At 54.9% G+C, this 19,778-nt stretch overlaps 1 protein-coding gene across 1 annotated transcript in view; it reads right to left on the bottom strand.

Annotated features, from left to right (window-relative positions):
* Positions 1–12,138, bottom strand: part of LOC129532017 (decreased expression in renal and prostate cancer protein-like) — a 30,178-nt gene extending 18,040 nt beyond the window's left edge. The window contains exons 1-7 of the mRNA XM_063695378.1: positions 12,129–12,138; positions 10,704–11,998; positions 10,419–10,476; positions 10,093–10,325; positions 9,124–9,314; positions 7,000–7,057; positions 178–6,878 (exon numbers count right to left, since the gene is read on the bottom strand). Coding sequence (XP_063551448.1) covers positions 10,980–11,998; positions 12,129–12,138 — 1,029 coding nt within the window. The 3' untranslated portion in view covers positions 178–6,878; positions 7,000–7,057; positions 9,124–9,314; ... (1 more) ...; positions 10,419–10,476; positions 10,704–10,979. The remainder of the gene's footprint in view (positions 1–177; positions 6,879–6,999; positions 7,058–9,123; positions 9,315–10,092; positions 10,326–10,418; positions 10,477–10,703; positions 11,999–12,128) is intronic.
* Positions 12,139–19,778: the final 7,640 nt, after the last annotated feature.

Here is a 19,778-nt window from a genome sequence, read left to right as displayed (position 1 = left end):
AGCACAGCGCAACCTAGATCCCTCACATGCACGGTTCACAACAGGGTGCGTTCTCCTATGAGAATCTAATGCTGCTGCTCATCTGAGAAGGTGGAGCTCAGGCGGGAATGTGAGCAAAGGGGAGTGGCTGTAAATACAGACGAAGCTTCCCTCACTCCCTCACTCGACACCACTCACCTGCTGTGTGGCTCCTTACGGCTCCATGGCTCAGGGGTTGGGGACCCCTGCTCAAGTGCATCCAAAGCGACCCTTCCCACACCAGTCTTCATAGTAGTCAAGGGCAGCAACCACTTAGCTCCCAAGGCGTGTGCCTCAGCTGGCATTTCATCACAATCAACAGTAAGTGGTAGCTTGAGTCGTTGTGAGGTCACTTCCTGGAAATCACCCTAACCGTGGGCCCCGGGCCCTGACCCTAAAGCCCTAACCCTGGGACCCCGGCCCTGACCCTAAAGCCCTAACCCTGGGCCCCGGGCCCTGACCCTAAAGCCCTAACCCTGGGCCCCGGGCCCTGGCCCTAAAGCCCTAACCCTGGGCCCCGGGCCCTGGCCCTAAAGCCCTAACCCTGGGCCCCGGGCCCTGGCCCTAAAGCCCTAACCCAGGGCCCCGGGCCCTGGCCCTAAAGCCCTAACCCTGGGCCCCGGGCCCTGGCCCTAAAGCCCTAACCCTGGGCCCCGGGCCCTGACCCTGAAGCCCTAACCGTGGGCCCCGGGCCCTGGTCCTGAAGCCCTAACCCTGGGCCCCGGGCACCTGACCCTGAAGCCCTAACCCTGGGCCCCGGGCCCTGACCCTGAAGCCCTAACCCTGGGCCCCGGGCCCAGACCCTGAAGCCCTAACCCTGGGCTCCCGGCCCTTTCCCTGAAGCCCTAACCCTGGGCTCCCGGCCCTGTCCCTGAAGCCCTAACCCTGGGCCCCGGGCCCTGGCCCTGAAGCCCTAACCCTGGGCCCCGGGCCCTGACACTGAAACCCTAACCTTTGGCCCTTGGTCCTGACCCTAAAACCCTAACCCTGGGCCCTGGGCCCTGACCCTAAAACCCTAACCCTGGGCCCTGACCCTAAAACCCTAACCCTGGGCCCTGACCCTTAACCCTACTAACCCTTGGCCCTGACCCTAAAACCCTACTAACCCTGAACCCTGACCCTAAAACCCTACTAACTCTGGGCCCTGACCCTAAAACCCTAACCCTGGGCCCTGACCCTTAACCCTACTAACCCTTGGCCCTGACCCTAAAACCCTACTAACCCTGAGCCCTGACCCTAAAACCCTACTAACTCTGGGCCCTGACCCTAAAACCCTAACCCTGGGCCCTGACCCTAAAACACTAACCCTGGGCCCTGACCCTAAAACCCTAACCCTGGGCCCTGACCCTAAAACCCCAACCCTGGGCCCTGACCCTAAAACCCTAACCCTTCGCCCTGACCCTAAAACCCTAACCCTTCGCCCTGACCCTAAAACCCTGACCCTGGGCCCTGACCCTGAAACCCTAACTCTTCGCCCTTACCCTAAATCCCTAACCCTTCGCCCTTACCCTAAAACCCTAACCCTTCGCCCTTACCCTAAAACCCTAACCCTTCACCCTTACCCTAAAACCCTAACCCTAACCCTAGTGAGCCTAGACCACACATTGCACTCCAGCCTGGGTGACAGAGCATGACTCTGTCTCAAAAAAAAAAAAAGAAAAAAGAAAAAAAGACAGAGAAAAGAAAGCCAACAAGACACCATTAGGCAAACCATTGTCAGGTTATGGGAGTTTGAGAAGGAAAGTAGAGAAAGGAGAAGAAAGCTTATTTAAACAATGGCTGAAGACTGCCTAAATCATGGGAAAGATTTAGACATCTAAATCCATGAAGCTTAAAGATTCCTAAAGAGGTTCAAACCAAATAGATACTCACCAAGTCACAATATAATCAAATAGTCAAAAGTTAAAGAAACTTTGCAGGTCAGGACAGAATCAAATAATACATTCAAAGTGCTGAAAGAAAAAAGGTGCCAGCAACTAATACTATGTCTGACAAAGCTGTCCTTCAGAAAGAAAAAAGAAATAACGTGCTTCCTCGACAAACAAAGCTGAGGGCATTCAGGACCACTAGGTCTACCTTAAAAAAATGCTTAACGGAGTTTTTCAAGTAAAAATGAATGAAGTTGGGAGCAGTGGCTCATGCCCGTAATCCCATTTTGGGAGGCTGAGGTGGGTGGATCACCTGAGGTCGGGAGGTCAAGACCAGCCTGGCCAACATGGCAAAACCCCACCCCCAGTAAAAATACAAAAAATTAGCCAGGTATGAAGGCCACTGAGATCGTGCCACTGCACTCCAGCCTGGGTGACAAGAGTCAAACTGCATTTCAAAAACAAAAAAAAACAAACAAAAAAAACAAAACTTGAGGCCTGGCCTTCTGCTCCTCTCCAACCCCCACTTCTCTGGGCCCAAGCCACCTGGGCTGAGCAGGGGGTGAGGTGTGAGCCCCTGCCAGGAACTCCCTGCCCGGACCAAGTACTCGGCCCCCAGGCCTGCATTCAGTGAGGCCTCCCGTGGCGTCAGCATGTTCGTGTGGAGGAATGTGGAAGGTCACTCTGTGGCCGTGTTCCCCTGGTACTCCATCCCCTTCCTGACCCCTCCCTGCAGCCACACGAGGCCCAGCAACCTGCCAGTTACTCAGTGGCCTCCAACCAGAGAAAACAACCTGCCAAGTTGGCAGCTGTTGCTCATGAGCATCCACCAGGTGGCACAGGGAGTGTTGACCCTGGGCGGCCCCCTGGAGCCACCTGCCCTGAAAGCCCAGGGCCCACAACCCCACACACTTTGGGGGTGGTGGAACCTGTTAAAAGCTCACCTCCCACCATGGAGGAGGAGCCCTGGGCCCCTCAGGGGAGTCCCTGCTGGACAGTGAGACAGAGAATGACCATGATGATGCTTTCCTCTCCATCATGTCTCCTGACACCCAGTTGCCTCTACCACTCAGATGATGTCAGGCCCAGTCCCTCAGTGCCCTGCGCAAGGAACAGGACTCATCTTCTGAGAAGGATGGACGCAGCCCCAACAAATGGGACAAGGACCACATCGGTGGCCCATGAGTGGCGGTCATGATCTTCAGCAAGCGGCACCAGGCCCTGGCAGGGTGCACCAGGGTCACTCCAACCAGGATATCCGGACCGTCAGCCAGATGCTGACTCTGGCCCAAAGACTTCTACTCAGTATGGAGCTCCAGGCCACTTTGCAGCCCCTGGTGAGGGAGGTGTACATACCATGAATTGTGGGACCTTCAGAGCTTTTCACTTTTCGGAAAATAGCTCCTGTTGGGGCTACAAGATGGAGTGTGAAGAGGGCCTTGGGCCACAGGAAGGTACCTGTGGACTAGGGGGAGTTCATGCACCCCTTCTTTCCCCAGAGGGGCTGGACTCAGGTGAGTATGGGGGTGGGGGCTCCTGCACTTCGACACAGGCAGCGGGAGGGTTTTCTCCCCATTCCCTCTGCACTCCCAACTTGAGCTATACTTTTTAAGAAAGTGATTCACCCTGCCTTTGCCCCCTTCCCCAGAACAGAACACGTTGATCATGGGCGATATTTTTCATTGTGCCAAACAGTTGCCATGACCGTCATTAAACCTGTTTAACACCAAATAATAAGGAAAATAAAATAAAAAATTCGGGCTTGGTGCAGAAACTCACCCCAAATAAATCACCTACCAAAATACTTACATAATGGTGGAAATATTCCAAAATTCAATATTTTGGGATTTATACACAAAAGATAAACAAATTAGAGGCCAAGAGGCTGCCAGAAGGGAAAAACGGGGCCTGGGAAGGCCGTTGTGAGGAATGAGCTGGGCCTAAAGAGGCCACTGGCAGGCGGGAGCTGGGCCTGCCGAAGCAGCCGAGAGGCAGGAGCTTTGGACTCGGGAGGCCGCAATGAGGCGAGAGCTAGCTGGGCATGGAGAGTCCGCTGTGAGTCCGCTGTGAGTCCGGGCCCGTGCAGGCCTTCGAGAGGCAGGAGGCCGGGCCTGCAAAGGCCCACTGGAGGTCAAGTTCTGGGCCTGAAGAGGCCACCAAAAGTCAAAAGCGGGGCCTGGGAAGGCCGCCAAGAGCCATGAGCTGGTCTGGGCTGAAAGAGGCCACTGGGAGGCAGGAGGAGCTGGGCCTGGAGAGGCTGACTCGAGGAAGTTTTGCACCTGGAGAGGCCGCCGAGAGGACGGAGCTGGGCCCGGGGAGGCCGACTTGCTGCTCTTCTGGGCCCAATTCCAGGCCGACTTGACGACGACTTGGGCCTGCTGGGAGCTGGGCAGGAGCTGAGTCCAAAGACGTTGTTGGGAGGCCAGAGTCAGGCCTGGAGACGCAGCCGGGAGGAAGAGCTGGGCCCGGAGAGGATGCCGGGAGGCTCCAAGTGGGTCTGGAGAGGCCGATTTGAGGAGGCCCGGCCTCCGCCTCCCGCATGGCGGCCTCTGCAGGCACAGCTGTTTCTCCTGACTGCATCTCCCGCCTCCCAGCAAACAAGATTTTTTGGCTCAGCTCCCGCCTGCGTTTGTAGACCCCGAAGTTTCTGCAACCAAGCTCTTCAGACCCACATCCCACCTCCCAGTACCTGAACAGTCCCAGCTCCGGCTGGAGAACAGAGTCTGTAGGCCCTGCTGTTGCCTCCCAGGGGAGTCTCCAAGCCCAGCTCTCACCCCACCACGACCTCCCAGGCCCAAGTCGCTGCCTGCCTCACAGCAGCCCGCGTGCGACCCTGCTCCTCCCTCACGGTGGCCTGTTGAGGCAGGGGCTCACGCTGACCTCTCTCACCGTGGGAGGGGCCGGTGTGAGGCAAGGGCTCACGCCGACCTCTCTCAGTGTGGGAGGGGCCGGTGTGAGGCAAGGGCTCACGCCGACCTCTCTCAGCGTGGGAGGGGCCGGTGTGAGGCAAGGGGCTCACGCCGACCTCTCTCACCGTGGGAGGGGCCGGTGTGAGGCAAGGGCTCACGCCGACCTCTCTCAGCGTGGGAGGGGCCGGGGTGAGGCAAGGGGCTCACGCTGACCTCTCTCAGCGTGGGAGGGGCCGGTGTGAGGCAAGGGCTCACGCTGACCTCTCTCAGCGTGGGAGGGGCCGGTGTGAGGCAAGGGGCTGACGCTGACCTCTCTCACCGTGGGAGGGGCCGGTGTGAGGCAAGGGCTCAGGCTGACCTCTCTCAGCGTGGGAGGGGCCGGTGTGAGGCAAGGGGCTGACGCTGACCTCTCTCAGCGTGGGAGGGGCCGGTGTGAGGCAAGGGCTCAAGCCGACCTCTCTCAGTGTGGGAGGGGCCGGGGTGAGGCAAGGGGCTCACGCTGACCTCTCTCAGCGTGGGAGGGGCCGGTGTGAGGCAAGGGCTCAGGCTGACCTCTCTCAGCGTGGGAGGGGCCGGTGTGAGGCAAGGGGCTGATGTTGACCTCTCTCAGCGTGGGAGGGGCCGGTGTGAGGCAAGGGCTCACGCCGACCTCTCTCACCGTGGGAGGGGCCGGTGTGAGGCAAGGGGCTGACGCTGACCTCTCTCACCGTGGGAGGGGCCGGTGTGAGGCAAGGGCTCACGCCGACCTCTCTCAGCATGGGAGGGGCCGGTGTGAGGCAAGGGCCTGACGCTGACCTCTCTCACCGTGGGAGAGGCCGGTGTGAGGCAAGGGCTCACGCCGACCTCTCTCAGCGTGGGAGGGGCCGGTGTGAAGCAAGGGGCTGACGCTGACCTCTCTCACCGTGGGAGGGGCCGGTGTGAGGCAAGGGGCTGACGCTGACCTCTCTCAGCGTGGGAGGGGCCGGTGTGAGGCAAGGGCTCACGCCGACCTCTCTCAGCATGGGAGGGGCCGGTGTGAGGCAAGGGCCTGACGCTGACCTCTCTCACCGTGGGAGAGGCCGGTGTGAGGCAAGGGCTCACGCCGACCTCTCTCAGCGTGGGAGGGGCCGGTGTGAGGCAAGGGGCTGACGCTGACCTCTCTCACCGTGGGAGGGGCCGGTGTGAGGCAAGGGCTCACGCCGACCTCTCTCAGCGTGGGAGGAGCCAGTGTGTGGCAGGGGCTCATGCCTCTGGGCAGGGTACCAGAGGCATGGGCATCAACAGGCCACCGTGAGGGAGGAGCTGGGCCGCATGAGGGCTGCTGGGAGGCAGGCAGGGACTTGGCCCCGGGTGGCCGCCGTGAGGGCAAGAGCTGGGCCTGGAGAGGCCCCTGGGAGGCAAGAGCGGGACCTGCAGAGGCCGTTCTCCAACCATTGCTGGGCCCGTACAGGCCACCGGGCGGCAGGAATGAGGCCCAAAGAACTTGGCTGGAGAAAGTTCGGGACCTACAAAGGCGGTTGGGAGCTGGGCAGGAGTTGAGCCAAAAGAGCTTGCTTACTTGCTGGGAGGCACGGCCGGGAGATGCCGACTTCAGGACAACTTGGGCCTGCAGAGGTCACCGGGAGGCCCAAGCTTGGCGTGGAGGAGCCCACCGACCGGAGACCATTTGGGGCCTGCAGGTGCCATTGGAGGGCAGGAGCTCATCGTGGAGGGGGCACCGTGAGGCCTGACCTGGGCCTGGGGAGCTTGGCTTGATGAAGCTGTGGGCCGACCAAGGACGCCAGGAGATGGGTAGGCACTGAGTCCAAAGAGGTTGTTGAGAGGCAGGAGTCGGGCCTGGAGACGCAGCCAGGAAGAGGAGCTTGGCCCGGAGAGGACGCCTGGAGGGTGCAAGTGGGTCTGGAGAGGCCGACTTGAGGAGGTTCTCAGCCCGGAGAGGCCGCCGGAAGGGAAAAACTGGGACTGGAAAGGCTGTTGTGAGGAATGAGCCCCATGGGCCTGAAGAGGCCACTGGCAGGCGGGAGCTGGGTGTGTAGAAGCTGCTGAAAGGTTGGGAGCTTGGCTTGGGGGGTCCACAGTGAGGCAGATGCTGGGCCTGAGGAATCTGCTTAAAAAGATTTAAGCACATTTACATTTATTAGGCACTTTATTTCCATTATTACATATATATAAATATATATACATATTATATATCCAATATATAATAAAATAATTATACAACTCACCATAATGTAGAATCAGTGGGTGTGTTAAGCTTGTTTTCCTGAAACTGGATGGTCCCACCTGAGCGTGATGGGAGAAAGTGACAGATCAATAGGTATTAGATACTCATAAGCACAGCGCAACCTAGATCCCTCACATGCACGGTGCACAACAGGGTGCGTTCTCCTATGAGAATCTAATGCTGCTGCTCATCTGAGAAGGTGGAGCTCAAGCGGGAATGTGAGCAAAGGGGAGTGGCTGTAAATACAGACGAAGCTTCCCTCACTCCCTCACTCGACACCACTCACCTCCTGCTGTGTGGCTCCCTACGGCTCCATGGCTCAGGGGTTGGGGACACCTGCTCAAGTGCATCCAAAGCGACCCTTCCCACACCAGTCTTCATAGTGGTCAAGGGCAGCAACCACTTAGCTCCCAAGGCATGTGCCTCAGCTGGCATTTCGTCACAATCAACAGTAAGTGGTAGCTTGAGTCACTGTGAGGTCACTTCCTGGAAATCACCAGCATCCCATTTCCCACTGGCAAAGAGCTCAGCACTGCCCCCTGGGAAACCAAACCTATGCCCAAATCCCATCTGTGTGGGTTTATCTCCTGGGACCCTTCCTAACATATTAGTCAGAGTCCAATCAGGAAGCATAAACCACTCAAAAGTTTAAAGTGGTAAAATTTAATACGGAGAATTATTTATTATAACAGGTGAACAGCATAATGAGAGATTGGCTAGCACAAAGTAAAGAGAACTCTAGAGAATACAGGACTAGCCCAGGCCAGGCATGGTGGCTCATGCCTGAAATTCCAGCAATTTGAGAAGCTAATGCAGGAGGATTGCTTAAGGCCAGGAGCTAGAGACCGGTCTGGACAACACAGTGAGAACCTGTCTCTATCCAAAAGAAGAAAAAAGTTAGCTGGGAGTGGTGGTGCACACTTGTAGTCCCAGCTACTCGGAATGCTGAAGTTTGAGCCTGGGAGGTCAAGGCTGCAGCGAGGCATGATTATGCCACTACAGTCCAGCCTGGTGACAGAGCAAGACCCTGTCTCAAAGAACAAAACAACAACAACCATTTACAGACAGAAAAGAGATAGAGCTAATAAGCTAAGGAAAGATGTTGAAATGTGACAAGTAAAGTAATATGAGGTCTTTTATCTATTTAAAATAATCAAACAAAAAATGACTTACTAAATTATAATACCCTGTGCTGGCAAAGGTGCAGTGAAATGGGCACTTTCTTATACTATGAGGGGTGTTTAAATTGTGTGTAAGCCTTCCCAGGTAAAGCTTGTCAATTTTTTAAAATAATGGAGACAGGGTCTCACCATACTGCCATACTGCCTCCTCCAACTCTTGGCCTCAAGCAATCCTCCTCTCTTAGCCTCCCAAAGTGCTAAGATTATAGCTGGGAGGCACCCAAAACCCTGTCAATTTACATCAAGGGTAATGAGAATGTCCATTCACCATGACTCACAGTAATCTTACTTCTGGGGAGACAATTCAATCTAAACAAAAGGTCATCTGTACACACACAGTAAAAATCTGGGAGTAACTGAAGACAGAGTTGGTAAGTGAAATAAGAAACAGTTCTAACAAATTAAACTATGGTATCAATAGGCACCTGGTATAAAAGGTCAGTTGATGTTAGCTGCTACTTTTTTGTTGTTTTGAGACAGGGTCTCACTCTGTCACCCAGGCTGGAGTGCAGAGGCCTGATCATGACTCACTGCAGTCTCAGCCTCCCTGGGCTTGAGTGATCCTCCCACCTCAGCCTCCCAAGTAGCTGGGACTACAGGAACGTGCCACCACACTAGGCTAATTCATGTATTTTTCTGTAGGGATGGTGACTCCCCCTTTGTTTCCAAGGCCTATCGCAAACTCTTGGCCTCAAGCCATCCTCCTGCCTCAGCCTCCCAAAGTGTTGCGATTACCAGTGTGAGCCACCACACCTGGCCAGCTGCTACTTTTAGCAATATTATTATTATTATTCCACTCCATTAAAAATTATTATTTTCAAGGCTATGCAACAGTATGTATCCTACAGCGTAATTGTAAAAACATATACAGTTGCCGTCCCTCAGTATACAGAATTAGTTACAGCCCCCCATCTCTGCATATACCAAAATCCATGCTTACTCACGTTTCGCTGTCACCCCTCTGGAATCCACGTATATGAAAATACCAAATATTAGGTGGGCATAGAGGCAAGCACCTGTAGTCTCAGCCACGTGGGAGGTTGAGATGGGAGGATCGCTTCAGCCTGGAAGGTTGAGGCTGCAGTCAGCTGCGATAGCACTACTACCCTCCAGCCTTGCACAACAGAGGGAGACCCTGTCTCAGAAAAAAAAAAAAAACAAAATAAAACAGGTTAGAAATTGTAATGAGGTCTGTTGGGCAAAATTCCATATAAGCAAAGTATAAATTAATAAAGCAAATCGTGATAAATTAGTACGATTGACTTTCTGGAGTTTCTGACAATAAAACTAAGGAAAATGCAGAACACAAAGACAGAGAGTAAAAAGAGAAATTAGGAGAGCATTCTACATGTTTAATAGGATGACACTGGCCGTGTTTGTGCAGCGGCAGTATGTCGTGACATGACATACTTTGGAGAGAAGTTAACAGATGAGGAAGTTGATAAAAATCATCAGAGAAGCAAAATACTGGTAGCGACACTCAAGGAAACCACGAAATTTCCATAACTTATGTCAGCAAAGTGGGAATATTGTACAGTGTATGCTGAAGTTCCTATACAACATTGTTTATCTGCCGTTTGTTTGTTTGTAAGGAATGTATATACTAAAAGTTCTTCTTGCTGTCAAAAGAATATGTGTGAATAAGTCATTTTAACTTATTCTTCTGTTTTTCTTTTATCTTCCTGCCATCATCCCACAGCCTTACTTTAGAAATTTTTTCTTTAGAAAATTGAACAAGTGCTCCTTGTGGTGGCACATACCTCGAGGATGGGAGGCAGGGGTGGAAGGGTCACTTGAGGCCATTAGTTTGACACCAGCCTGGCCAACAAAGTGAGACCCCATGTCTGCAAAACAATTTAAAAATTAGCCAAGTATCGTCATGTATACCTACAGTCCCAGCTACCTCAACTTACGGAGAAAGTTCAGGGCCTGGAGAGAAGGCTGGGAGGCAGGAGCTGGGTCTAAAGAGGCCATTGTAACGATGGAGCTGTGCCTGTGGAGGCTGTTGTGAGGCAGTAGGCTCATCTGCGGAGACTGCCGTGAGGTAGGGTATGGGCCTAAATAGGCCATTGTGAGTCATGAGCTTGGTCTGTAGAGGCTGACTGGAGAGAGTTCTGGGCCTGGCGAGGCTGCCGGGAGGTAGGAGCTGGGCCAAAAGATTTAAGCACATTTACGTTTATTAGGCACTTCATTTCCATTATTACACTGGAATATATAATAAAATAATTATAGAACTCACCATAATGTAGAATCAGTGGGCGTGTTAAGCTTGTTTTCCTGAAACTGGATGGTCCCACCTGAGCGTGATGGGAGAAAGTGACAGATCAATAGGTATTAGATTCTCATAAGCACAGCGCAACCTAGATCCCTCACATGCACGGTTCACAACAGGGTGCGTTCTCCTATGAGAATCTAATGCTGCTGCTCATCTGAGAAGGTGGAGCTCAGGCGGGAATGTGAGCAAAGGGGAGTGGCTGTAAATACAGACGAAGCTTCCCTCACTCCCTCACTCGACACCACTCACCTGCTGTGTGGCTCCTTACGGCTCCATGGCTCAGGGGTTGGGGACCCCTGCTCAAGTGCATCCAAAGCGACCCTTCCCACACCAGTCTTCATAGTAGTCAAGGGCAGCAACCACTTAGCTCCCAAGGCATGTGCCTCAGCTGGCATTTCCTCACAATCAACAGTAAGTGGTAGCTTGAGACATTGTGAGGTCACTTCCTTGAAATCACCCTAACCCTGGGCCTGACCCTAAAACCCAAACCCTGGGCCCTGACCGTAAAATCGTAACCCTGGGCCCTTAGCCTAAAACCCTAACCCTGGACCCTGGCCCTGAGCCTAAAACCCTAACCCTGGGCCCTGACCAAGAGCCTAAAACCCTAACCCTGGGCCGTGGCCCTGACCTTAAAACCCTAACCCTGCGCCCTGACCCTAAAACAACCCTAACCCTGAGCCCTGACCCTAAAACAACCCTAACCCTGGACCCTGACCCTAAAACAACCCTAACATTGGGCCCTGGCCCTAAAACAACCCTAACCCTAGGCCCTGACCCTAAAACAACCCTACCCCTTGGCCCTGACCCTACAACAAGCCTAACCCTGGGCCCCGACCATAAAACAACCCAAACCCTGGGAACTGACCCTAAAACAAGCCTGACCCTGGGCCCTGGCCCTGACCCTAACACAACCCTAAAACTGGGCCTTGGCCCTGACCCTGAAAGAACCCTAACCCTGGGCCCTGGCCCTGACCCTGTAACAACCCTATCCCTGGGCCCTGGCACTGACCCTGAAAGAACCCTTACCCGGGGCCCTGGCCCTGACCCTAAAACAACCCTAACCCTGGGCCCTGGCCGTAACCCTAAAACAGCCCTACCCCTGGGCCCTGGCCCTGACCCTAAAACAACCCTAAACCTGGACCCTGGCCCTGACCTTAAAACAACGCTACCCCTTAGACCTGGCCCTGACCCTAAAACAACCCTACCCCTGGGCCCTGGCCCTGATCCTAAAACAAGCCTAGCCCTGGGCCCTGGCCCTGTCCCTAAAACAACCCTACCCCTGGGCCCTAGCCCTGACCCTAAAACAACCGTAACCCGGGAACGTGGCCCTGACTCTAAAACAACCCTACAACTGGGCCCTGGCCCTGACCCTAAAACAACCCTAACCCTGGGCCCTGGCCCTGACCCTAAAACAACCCTAACCCTGGGCCCTGGCCCTGACCTTAAATCAACCCTAACCCTGGGCCCTGGCCCTGACCCTAACACAACCCTAACCCTTTGCCATGGCGCTGACCCTGAAAGCACCCTAAACCAGGGCCCTGTCCCTGACCCTCAAACAACCCTAACCCTGGGCCCTGGCCCTGACCCTGAAAGAACCCTAACCCTGGGCCCTGGCCCTGACCCTAAAAGAAGCCTAAACCTGGGCCCTGGCCCTGACCCTAACACAACCCTAACCCTTTGCCATGGCGCTGACCCTGAAAGCACCCTAAACCAGGGCCCTGTCCCTGACCCTCAAACAACCCTAACCCTGGGCCCTGGCCCTGACCCTGAAAGAACCCTAACCCTGGGCCCTGGCCCTGACCCTAAAAGAAGCCTAAACCTGGGCCCTGGCCCTGACCCTAAAACAACCCTAACACTGCGCCCTGGCCTTAAAACAACCCTAATCCTGGGCCCAGGCCCTGACCCTAAAACAACCCTAACCCTGGGCCCTGGCCCTGACCCTAAAACAACCCTAACCCTGGGCCCTGGCCCTGACCCTAAAACAACCCTAACCCTGGGCCCTGGCCCTGACCTTAAACCAAACCTAACCCTGGGCCCTGACCCTAAAACCCTAACCCTGGGCCCTAACCCTAAAACCCTAACCCTAGGCCCTGACCGTAAAACCCTAACCCTGGACCCTGACCCTTAACCCTACTAACCCTTGGCCCTGACCCTAAAACCCTACTAACCCTGGGCCCAGACCCTAAAACAACCCTAACCCTGGGCCCTGACGCTAAAACAACCCTAACCCTGGGCCCTGACCCTAAAACAACCCTAAACCTCGGCCCTGACCCTAAATCAACCCTAACTCTGGGCCCTGGCCATGACCCTAAAACAACCCTAACCCTGGGCCCTGACCCTAAAACAACCCTAACCCTGGGCCCTGACCCTAAAACAACCCTAACCCTCGGCCCTGACCCTAAAACAACCCTAACCCCGGGCCCTTACCCTAAAACAACCCTAACCCTCGGCCGTGACCCTAAAACAAGCCTAACCCTGGGCCCTGACCCTAAAACAAACCTAACCGTGGGCCCTGACCCTAAAACAACCCTAACCCTGGGCCCTGACCCTAAAACAAGCCTAACCCTGGGCCCTGACCCTAAAACAACCCTAACCCTGGGCCCTGACCCTAAAACAACCCTAACCCTGGGCCCTGATCCTAAAACAAACCTAACCCTGGGCCCTGACCCTAAAACAACCCTAACCCTGGGCCCTGACCCGAAAACAACCCTAAACCTGGGCCCTGACCCTAAAACAACCCTAACCCTGGGCCCTGGCCCTGACCCTAAAACAACCCTAACCCTGGGCCCTGGCCCTGACCCTAAAACAACCCTAACCCTGGGCCCTGGCCCTGACCCTAAAACAACCCTAACCCTGGGCCCTGACCCTAAAACAACCTTAACCCTGGGCCCTGACCCTAAAACAACCCTCCCCCTGGGCCCTGGACCTGACCCTAAAACAACCCTAACCCTGGGCCCTGGCCCTGACCCTAACACAACCCTAAAACTGGGCCCTGGCCCTGACCATAACACAACCCTAAAACTGGGCCTTGGCCCTGACCCTGAAAGAACCCTAACCCTGGGCCCTGGCCCTGACCCTGAAACAACCCTATCACTGGACCCTGGCCCTGACCCTGAAAGAACCCTTACCCAGGGCCCTGGCCCTGGCCCTAAAACAACCCTAACCCTGGGCCCTGGCCGTGACCCTAAAACAGCCCTACCCCTGGGCCCTGGCCCTGACCCTAAAACAACCCTAACCCTGGACCCTGGCCCTGACCTTAAAACAACGCTACACCTTAGACCAGGCCCTGACCCTAAAACAACCCTACCCCTGGGCCCTGGCCCTGATCCTAAAACAAACAAGCCTAGCCCTGGGCCCTGGCCCTGTCCCTAAAACAACCCTACCCCTGCGCCCTGGCCCTGACCCTAAAACAACCGTAACCCGGGAACCTGGCCCTGACCCTAAAACAACCCTACCACTGGGCACTGGCCCTGACCATAAAACAACCCTAAACCTGGGCCCTGGCCCTGACCCTACAACATCCCTAAACCTGGACCCTGGCCCTGACCCTAAAACAACCCTAACCCTGGGCCCTGGCCCTGACCCTAAAACAACCCTAACCCTGGGCCCTGGCCCTGACCTTAAATCAACCCTAACCCTGGGCCCTGGCCCTGACCTTAACACAACCCTAACCCTTTGCCATGGCGCTGACCCTGAAAGCACCCTAACCCTGGGCCCTGGCCCTGACCCTGAAACAACCCTAACCCTGGGCCCTGGCCCTGACCCTGAAAGAACCCTAACCCTGGGCCCTGGCCCTGACCCTAAAACCCTAACCCTGGGCCCTGGCCCTGACCCTAAACATCACTAACCCTGGGCCCTGGCCCTGACTCTAAAAGAAGCCTAAACCTGGTCCCTGGCCCTGACCCTAAAACAATCCTAACCCTGGGCCCTGACCCTGAACCTAAGACAACCCTAACCCTTGGCCCTGGCCCTAACCCTAAAACAACCCTAACCCTGGGCCCTGGCCCTGACCCTAAAACAACCCTAACCCTTGGCACTGGCCCTGACCCTAAAAAACCCTAACCCTTGGCTCTGGCCCTCGACCCTAAAACAACCCTAACCTTGGGCCCTGGCCGTGACCCTAAAACAGCCCTACCTCTGGGCCCTGGCCCTGACCCTAAAACAACCCTAAACCTGGACCCTGGCCCTGACCTTAAAACAACGCTACCCCTTGCCCCTGGCCCTGACCCTAAAACAACCCTACCCCTGGGCCCTGGCCCTAACCCTAAAACAAGCCTAGCCCTGGGCCCTGGCCCTGACCATAAAACAACCCTACCACTGGGCCCTGGCCCTGACCCTAAAACAACCGTAACCCGGGGCCCTGGCCCTCACCCTACAAAAATCCTAACCCTGGGCCCTGGCCCTGACCCTAAAACAACGCTAACCCTGGGCCCTGGCCCTGACCCTAAAACAACCCTACCCTGGGCCATGGCCCTGACCCAAAAACAAACCTAACCCTGGGCCCTGGCCCTGACCCTAAAACAAGCCTAACCCTGGGCCCTGGCCTTATAACAACCCTAACCCTCGGCCCTGGCCCTGACCCTAAAACAACCCTAACCCTGGGCCCTGGCCTTAAAACAACCCTAACCCTGGGAACAGGCCCTGACCCTAAAACAACCCTACCCCTGGGCCCTGGCCCTAACCCTAAAACAAGCCTAGCCCTGGGCCCTGGCCCTGACCCTAAAACAACCCTACCACTGGGCCCTGGCCCTGAGCCTAAAACAACCGTAACCCGGGGACCTGGCCCTCACACTAGAAAAATCCTAACCATGGGCCCTGGCCCTGACCCTAAAACAACGCTAACCCTGGGCCCTGGCCCTGACCCTAAAACAACCCTACCCTGGGCCATGGCCCTGACCCAAAAACAAACCTAACCCTGGGCCCTGGCCCTGACCCTAAAAAAAGCCTAACCCTCGGCCCTGGCCTTATAACAACCCTAACCCTCGGCCCTGGCACTGACCCTAAAACAACCCTAACCCTGGGCCCTGGCCTTAAAACAACCCTAACCCTGGGACCAGGCCCTGACTCTAAAACAACCCTAAACCTGGGCCCTGGCCCTGACCCTAAAACAACCCTAACCCTGGGCCCTAGCCCTGACCATAGAACAACCCTAACCCTGGGCCCTGGCCCTGACCCTAAAACAACCCTAACCCTGGGCCCTGGCCCTGACCCTAAGAAAACCCTAACCCTGGGCCTTGGCCGTGAGCCTAAAACCCTAAACCACGGCCATGACCCAAAAACAACCCTAACCCTGGGCCCTGGCCCTAACCCTAAAACAACCCTACACCTTGGCCCTGGCCCTGACCCAAAAACAACCCTAACCCTGGGCCCTGGACCTGACCCTAAAACAACCCAACCCCTGGGCCCTGGCACTGACCCAAAAACAAGCCTAACCCTGGGCCCTGGCCCTCACCCTAAAACAACCCTAACCCTGGGCCCTGGCCGTGACCCTAAAACAACCCTAAACCTGGGCCCTAGCCCTGACCCTAAAACAACCCTAACCCCGGGCCCTGGCCCTGACCCTAAAACAACCCTAACCCCGGGTCCTGGCCCTGACCCTAAAACAATCCTAACACTCGGCCTTGGCCCTAGACCCTAAAACAACCCTAACCCTGGACCCTGACCCTGACCCTAAAACAACCCTAACCCTGGGCCCTGGCCTTAAAACAACACTAATCCTGGGCCCAGGCCCTGACCCTAAAACAACCCTAACCCTGGGCCCTGGCCCTGACCCTAAAACAACCCTAACCCTGGGCCTTGGCCCTGACCCTAAAACAACCCTAACCCTGGCCAATGGCCCTGACCCTAAACCAAACCTAACCCAGGGCCCTGACCCTAAAACCCTAACCCTAGGCCCTGACCCTAAAACCCTAACCCTGGGCCCTGAGCCTAAAACCCTAACCCTGGACCCTGGCCCTGAGCCTAAAACCCTAACCCAGGGCCCTGGCGAAGAGCCTAAAACCCTCACCCTGGGCCGTGGCCCTGACCCTAAAACAACCCTAACCCTGGGCCCTGACCCTAAAACAACCCTAACCCTGGGCCCTGACCCTAAAACAACCCTAACCCTGGGCCCAGACCCTAAAACAACCCTAACCCTGGGCCCTGACCCTAAATCAACCCTAACCCTGGGCCCTGGCCATGAACCTAAAACAACCCTAACCCTGGGCCCTGACCCTAAAACAACCCTAACCCTGGGCCCTGACCCTAAAACAACCCTAACCCTCGGCCCTGACCCTAAAACAACCCTAACCCTGGGCCCTGACCCTAAAACAACCCTAACCATCGGCCCTGACCCTAAAACAACCCTAACCCTGGGCCCTGACCCTAAAACAACCCTAACCCTGGGCCCTGACCCTAAAACAACCCTAACCCTGGGCCCTGACCCTGACCCTAAAACAACCCTAACCCTGGGCCCTGGCCCTGACCCTAAAACAACCCTAACCCTGGGCCCTGGCCCTGACCCTAAAACAACCCTAACCCTGGGCCCTGACCCTAAAACAAGCATAACCCAGGGCCTGACCCTAAAACAACCCTAACCCTGGGCCCTGACCCTAAAACAAACCTAGCCCTGGGCCCTGACCCGAAAACAAACCTAACCCTGGGCCCCGACCTTAAAACAACCCTAACCCTGGGCCCTGTCCCTAAAACAACCCTAACCCTGGGCCCTGACCCTAAAACAAGCCTAACCCTGGGCACTGGCCCTGACCCTAAAACAACCCTAACCCTGGGCCCAGGCCCTGACCCTAAAACAACCCTAACCCTGGGCCCTGGCCCAAATTGTAATGAGGTCTGTTGGGCAAAATTCCATATAAGCATAGTATAAATTAATGAAGCAAATCGTGATAAATTAGTACGATTGACTTTCTGGAGTTTCTGACAATAAAAGTAAGGAAAATGCAGAACACAAAGACAGAGAGTAAAAAGAGAAATTAGGAAAGCATTCTACATGTTTAATAGGAAGACACTGGCCGTGTTTGTGCAGCGGCAGTATGTCGTGACATGACATACTTTGGAGAGAAGTTAACAGATGAGGAAGTTGATAAAAATCATCAGAGAAGCAAAATACTGGTAGCGACACTCAAGGAAACCACGAAATTTCAATAACTTATGTCAGCAAAGTGGGAATATTGTACAGTGTGTGTTGAAGTTCCTATACAACATTGTTTATCTGCCGTTTGTTTGTTTGTAAGGAATGTATATACTAAAAGTTCTTCTTACTGTCAAAAGAATATGTGTGAATAAGTCATTTTAACTTATTCTTCTGTTTTTCTTTTATCTTCCTGCCATCATCCCACAGCCTTACTTTAGAAATTTTTTCTTTAGAAAATTGAACAAGTGCTCCTTGTGGTGGCACATACCTCGAGGATGGGAGGCAGGGGTGGAAGGGTCACTTGAGGCCATTAGTTTGACACCAGCCTGGCCAACAAAGTGAGACCCCATGTCTGCAAAACAATTTAAAAATTAGCCAAGTATCGTCATGTATACCTACAGTCCCAGCTACCTCAACTTACGGAGAAAGTTCAGGGCCTGGAGAGAAGGCTGGGAGGCAGGAGCTGGGTCTAAAGAGGCCATTGTAACGATGGAGCTGTGCCTGTGGAGGCTGTTGTGAGGCAGTAGGCTCATCTGCGGAGACTGCCGTGAGGTAGGGTATGGGCCTAAATAGGCCATTGTGAGTCATGAGCTTGGTCTGTAGAGGCTGACTGGAGAGAGTTCTGGGCCTGGCGAGGCTGCCGGGAGGTAGGAGCTGGGCCAAAAGATTTAAGCACATTTACGTTTATTAGGCACTTCATTTCCATTATTACACTGGAATATATAATAAAATAATTATAGAACTCACCATAATGTAGAATCAGTGGGCGTGTTAAGCTTGTTTTCCTGAAACTGGATGGTCCCACCTGAGCGTGATGGGAGAAAGTGACAGATCAATAGGTATTAGATTCTCATAAGCACAGCGCAACCTAGATCCCTCACATGCACGGTTCACAACAGGGTGCGTTCTCCTATGAGAATCTAATGCTGCTGCTCATCTGAGAAGGTGGAGCTCAGGCAGGAATGTGAGCAAAGGGGAGTGGCTGTAAATACAGACGAAGCTTCCCTCACTCCCTCACTCGACACCACTCACCTGCTGTGTGGCTCCTTACGGCTCCATGGCTCAGGGGTTGGGGACCCCTGCTCAAGTGCATCCAAAGCGACCCTTCCCACACCAGTCTTCATAGTAGTCAAGGGCAGCAACCACTTAGCTCCCAAGGCATGTGCCTCAGCTGGCATTTCGTCACAATCAACAGAAAGTGGTGGCTTGAGTCATTGTGAGGTCACTTCCTTGAAATCACCCTAACCCTGGGCCTGACCCTAAAACCCTAACCCTGGGCCCTGACCCTAAAACCCTAACCCTGGGCCCTGAGCCTAAAACCCTAACCCTGGACCCTGGCCCTCAGCCTAAAACCCTAACCCTGGGCCCTGGCCCTGAGCCTACAACGGTAACCCTGCGCCCTGGCCCTGACCCTAAAACCCTAACCCTGGGCCCTGGCCCTGAGCCTAAAACCCTAAACCTGGGCCCTGGCCCTGAGCCTAAAACCCTAACCCTGGGCCCTGGCCATGAGCCTAAAACCCTAACCGTGGGCCCTGGCCCTGACTCTAAAACCCTAACCCTGGGCCCTGGCCCTGAGTCTAAAACCCTAACCCTGGGCCCTGGCCCTGACCCTAAAACCCTAACCCTGGGCCCTCACCGTGAGCCTAAAACCCTATCCCTGGGCCCTGGCCCTGAGCCTAAAACCCTATCCCTGGGCCCTAGCCCTGAGCCTAAAACCCTAACCCTAGGCCCTGGCCCTTACCCTAAAACCCTAACCCTGGGCCCTGACCCTAAAACAAACCTAACCCTGGGCCCTGACCCTAAAACAACCCTAACCCTGGGCCCTGACCCTAAAACAACCCTAACCCTGGGCCCTGACCCTAAAACAACCCTAACCCTGGGCCCGGACCCTAAAACAAGCCTAACCCTGGGCCCTGACCCTAAAACAACCCTAACCCTGGGCCCTGACCCAAAAACAAGCCTAACCCTGGGCCCTGACCCTAAAACAACCCTAACCCTGGGCCCTGACCCTAAAACAACCCTAACCCTGGGCCCTGGCCCAAATTGTAATGAGGTCTGTTGGGCAAAATTCCATATAAGCATAGTATAAATTAATGAAGCAAATCGTGATAAATTAGTACGATTGACTTTCTGGAGTTTCTGACAATAAAACTAAGGAAAATGCAGAACACAAAGACAGAGAGTAAAAAGAGAAA

The sequence above is a fragment of the Gorilla gorilla genome, chromosome 11, assembly GCF_029281585.2.
Source record: "Gorilla gorilla gorilla isolate KB3781 chromosome 11, NHGRI_mGorGor1-v2.1_pri, whole genome shotgun sequence".
NCBI lineage: Eukaryota > Metazoa > Chordata > Mammalia > Primates > Hominidae > Gorilla > Gorilla gorilla.
This window is presented reverse-complemented; position numbering and strand designations above follow the sequence as displayed.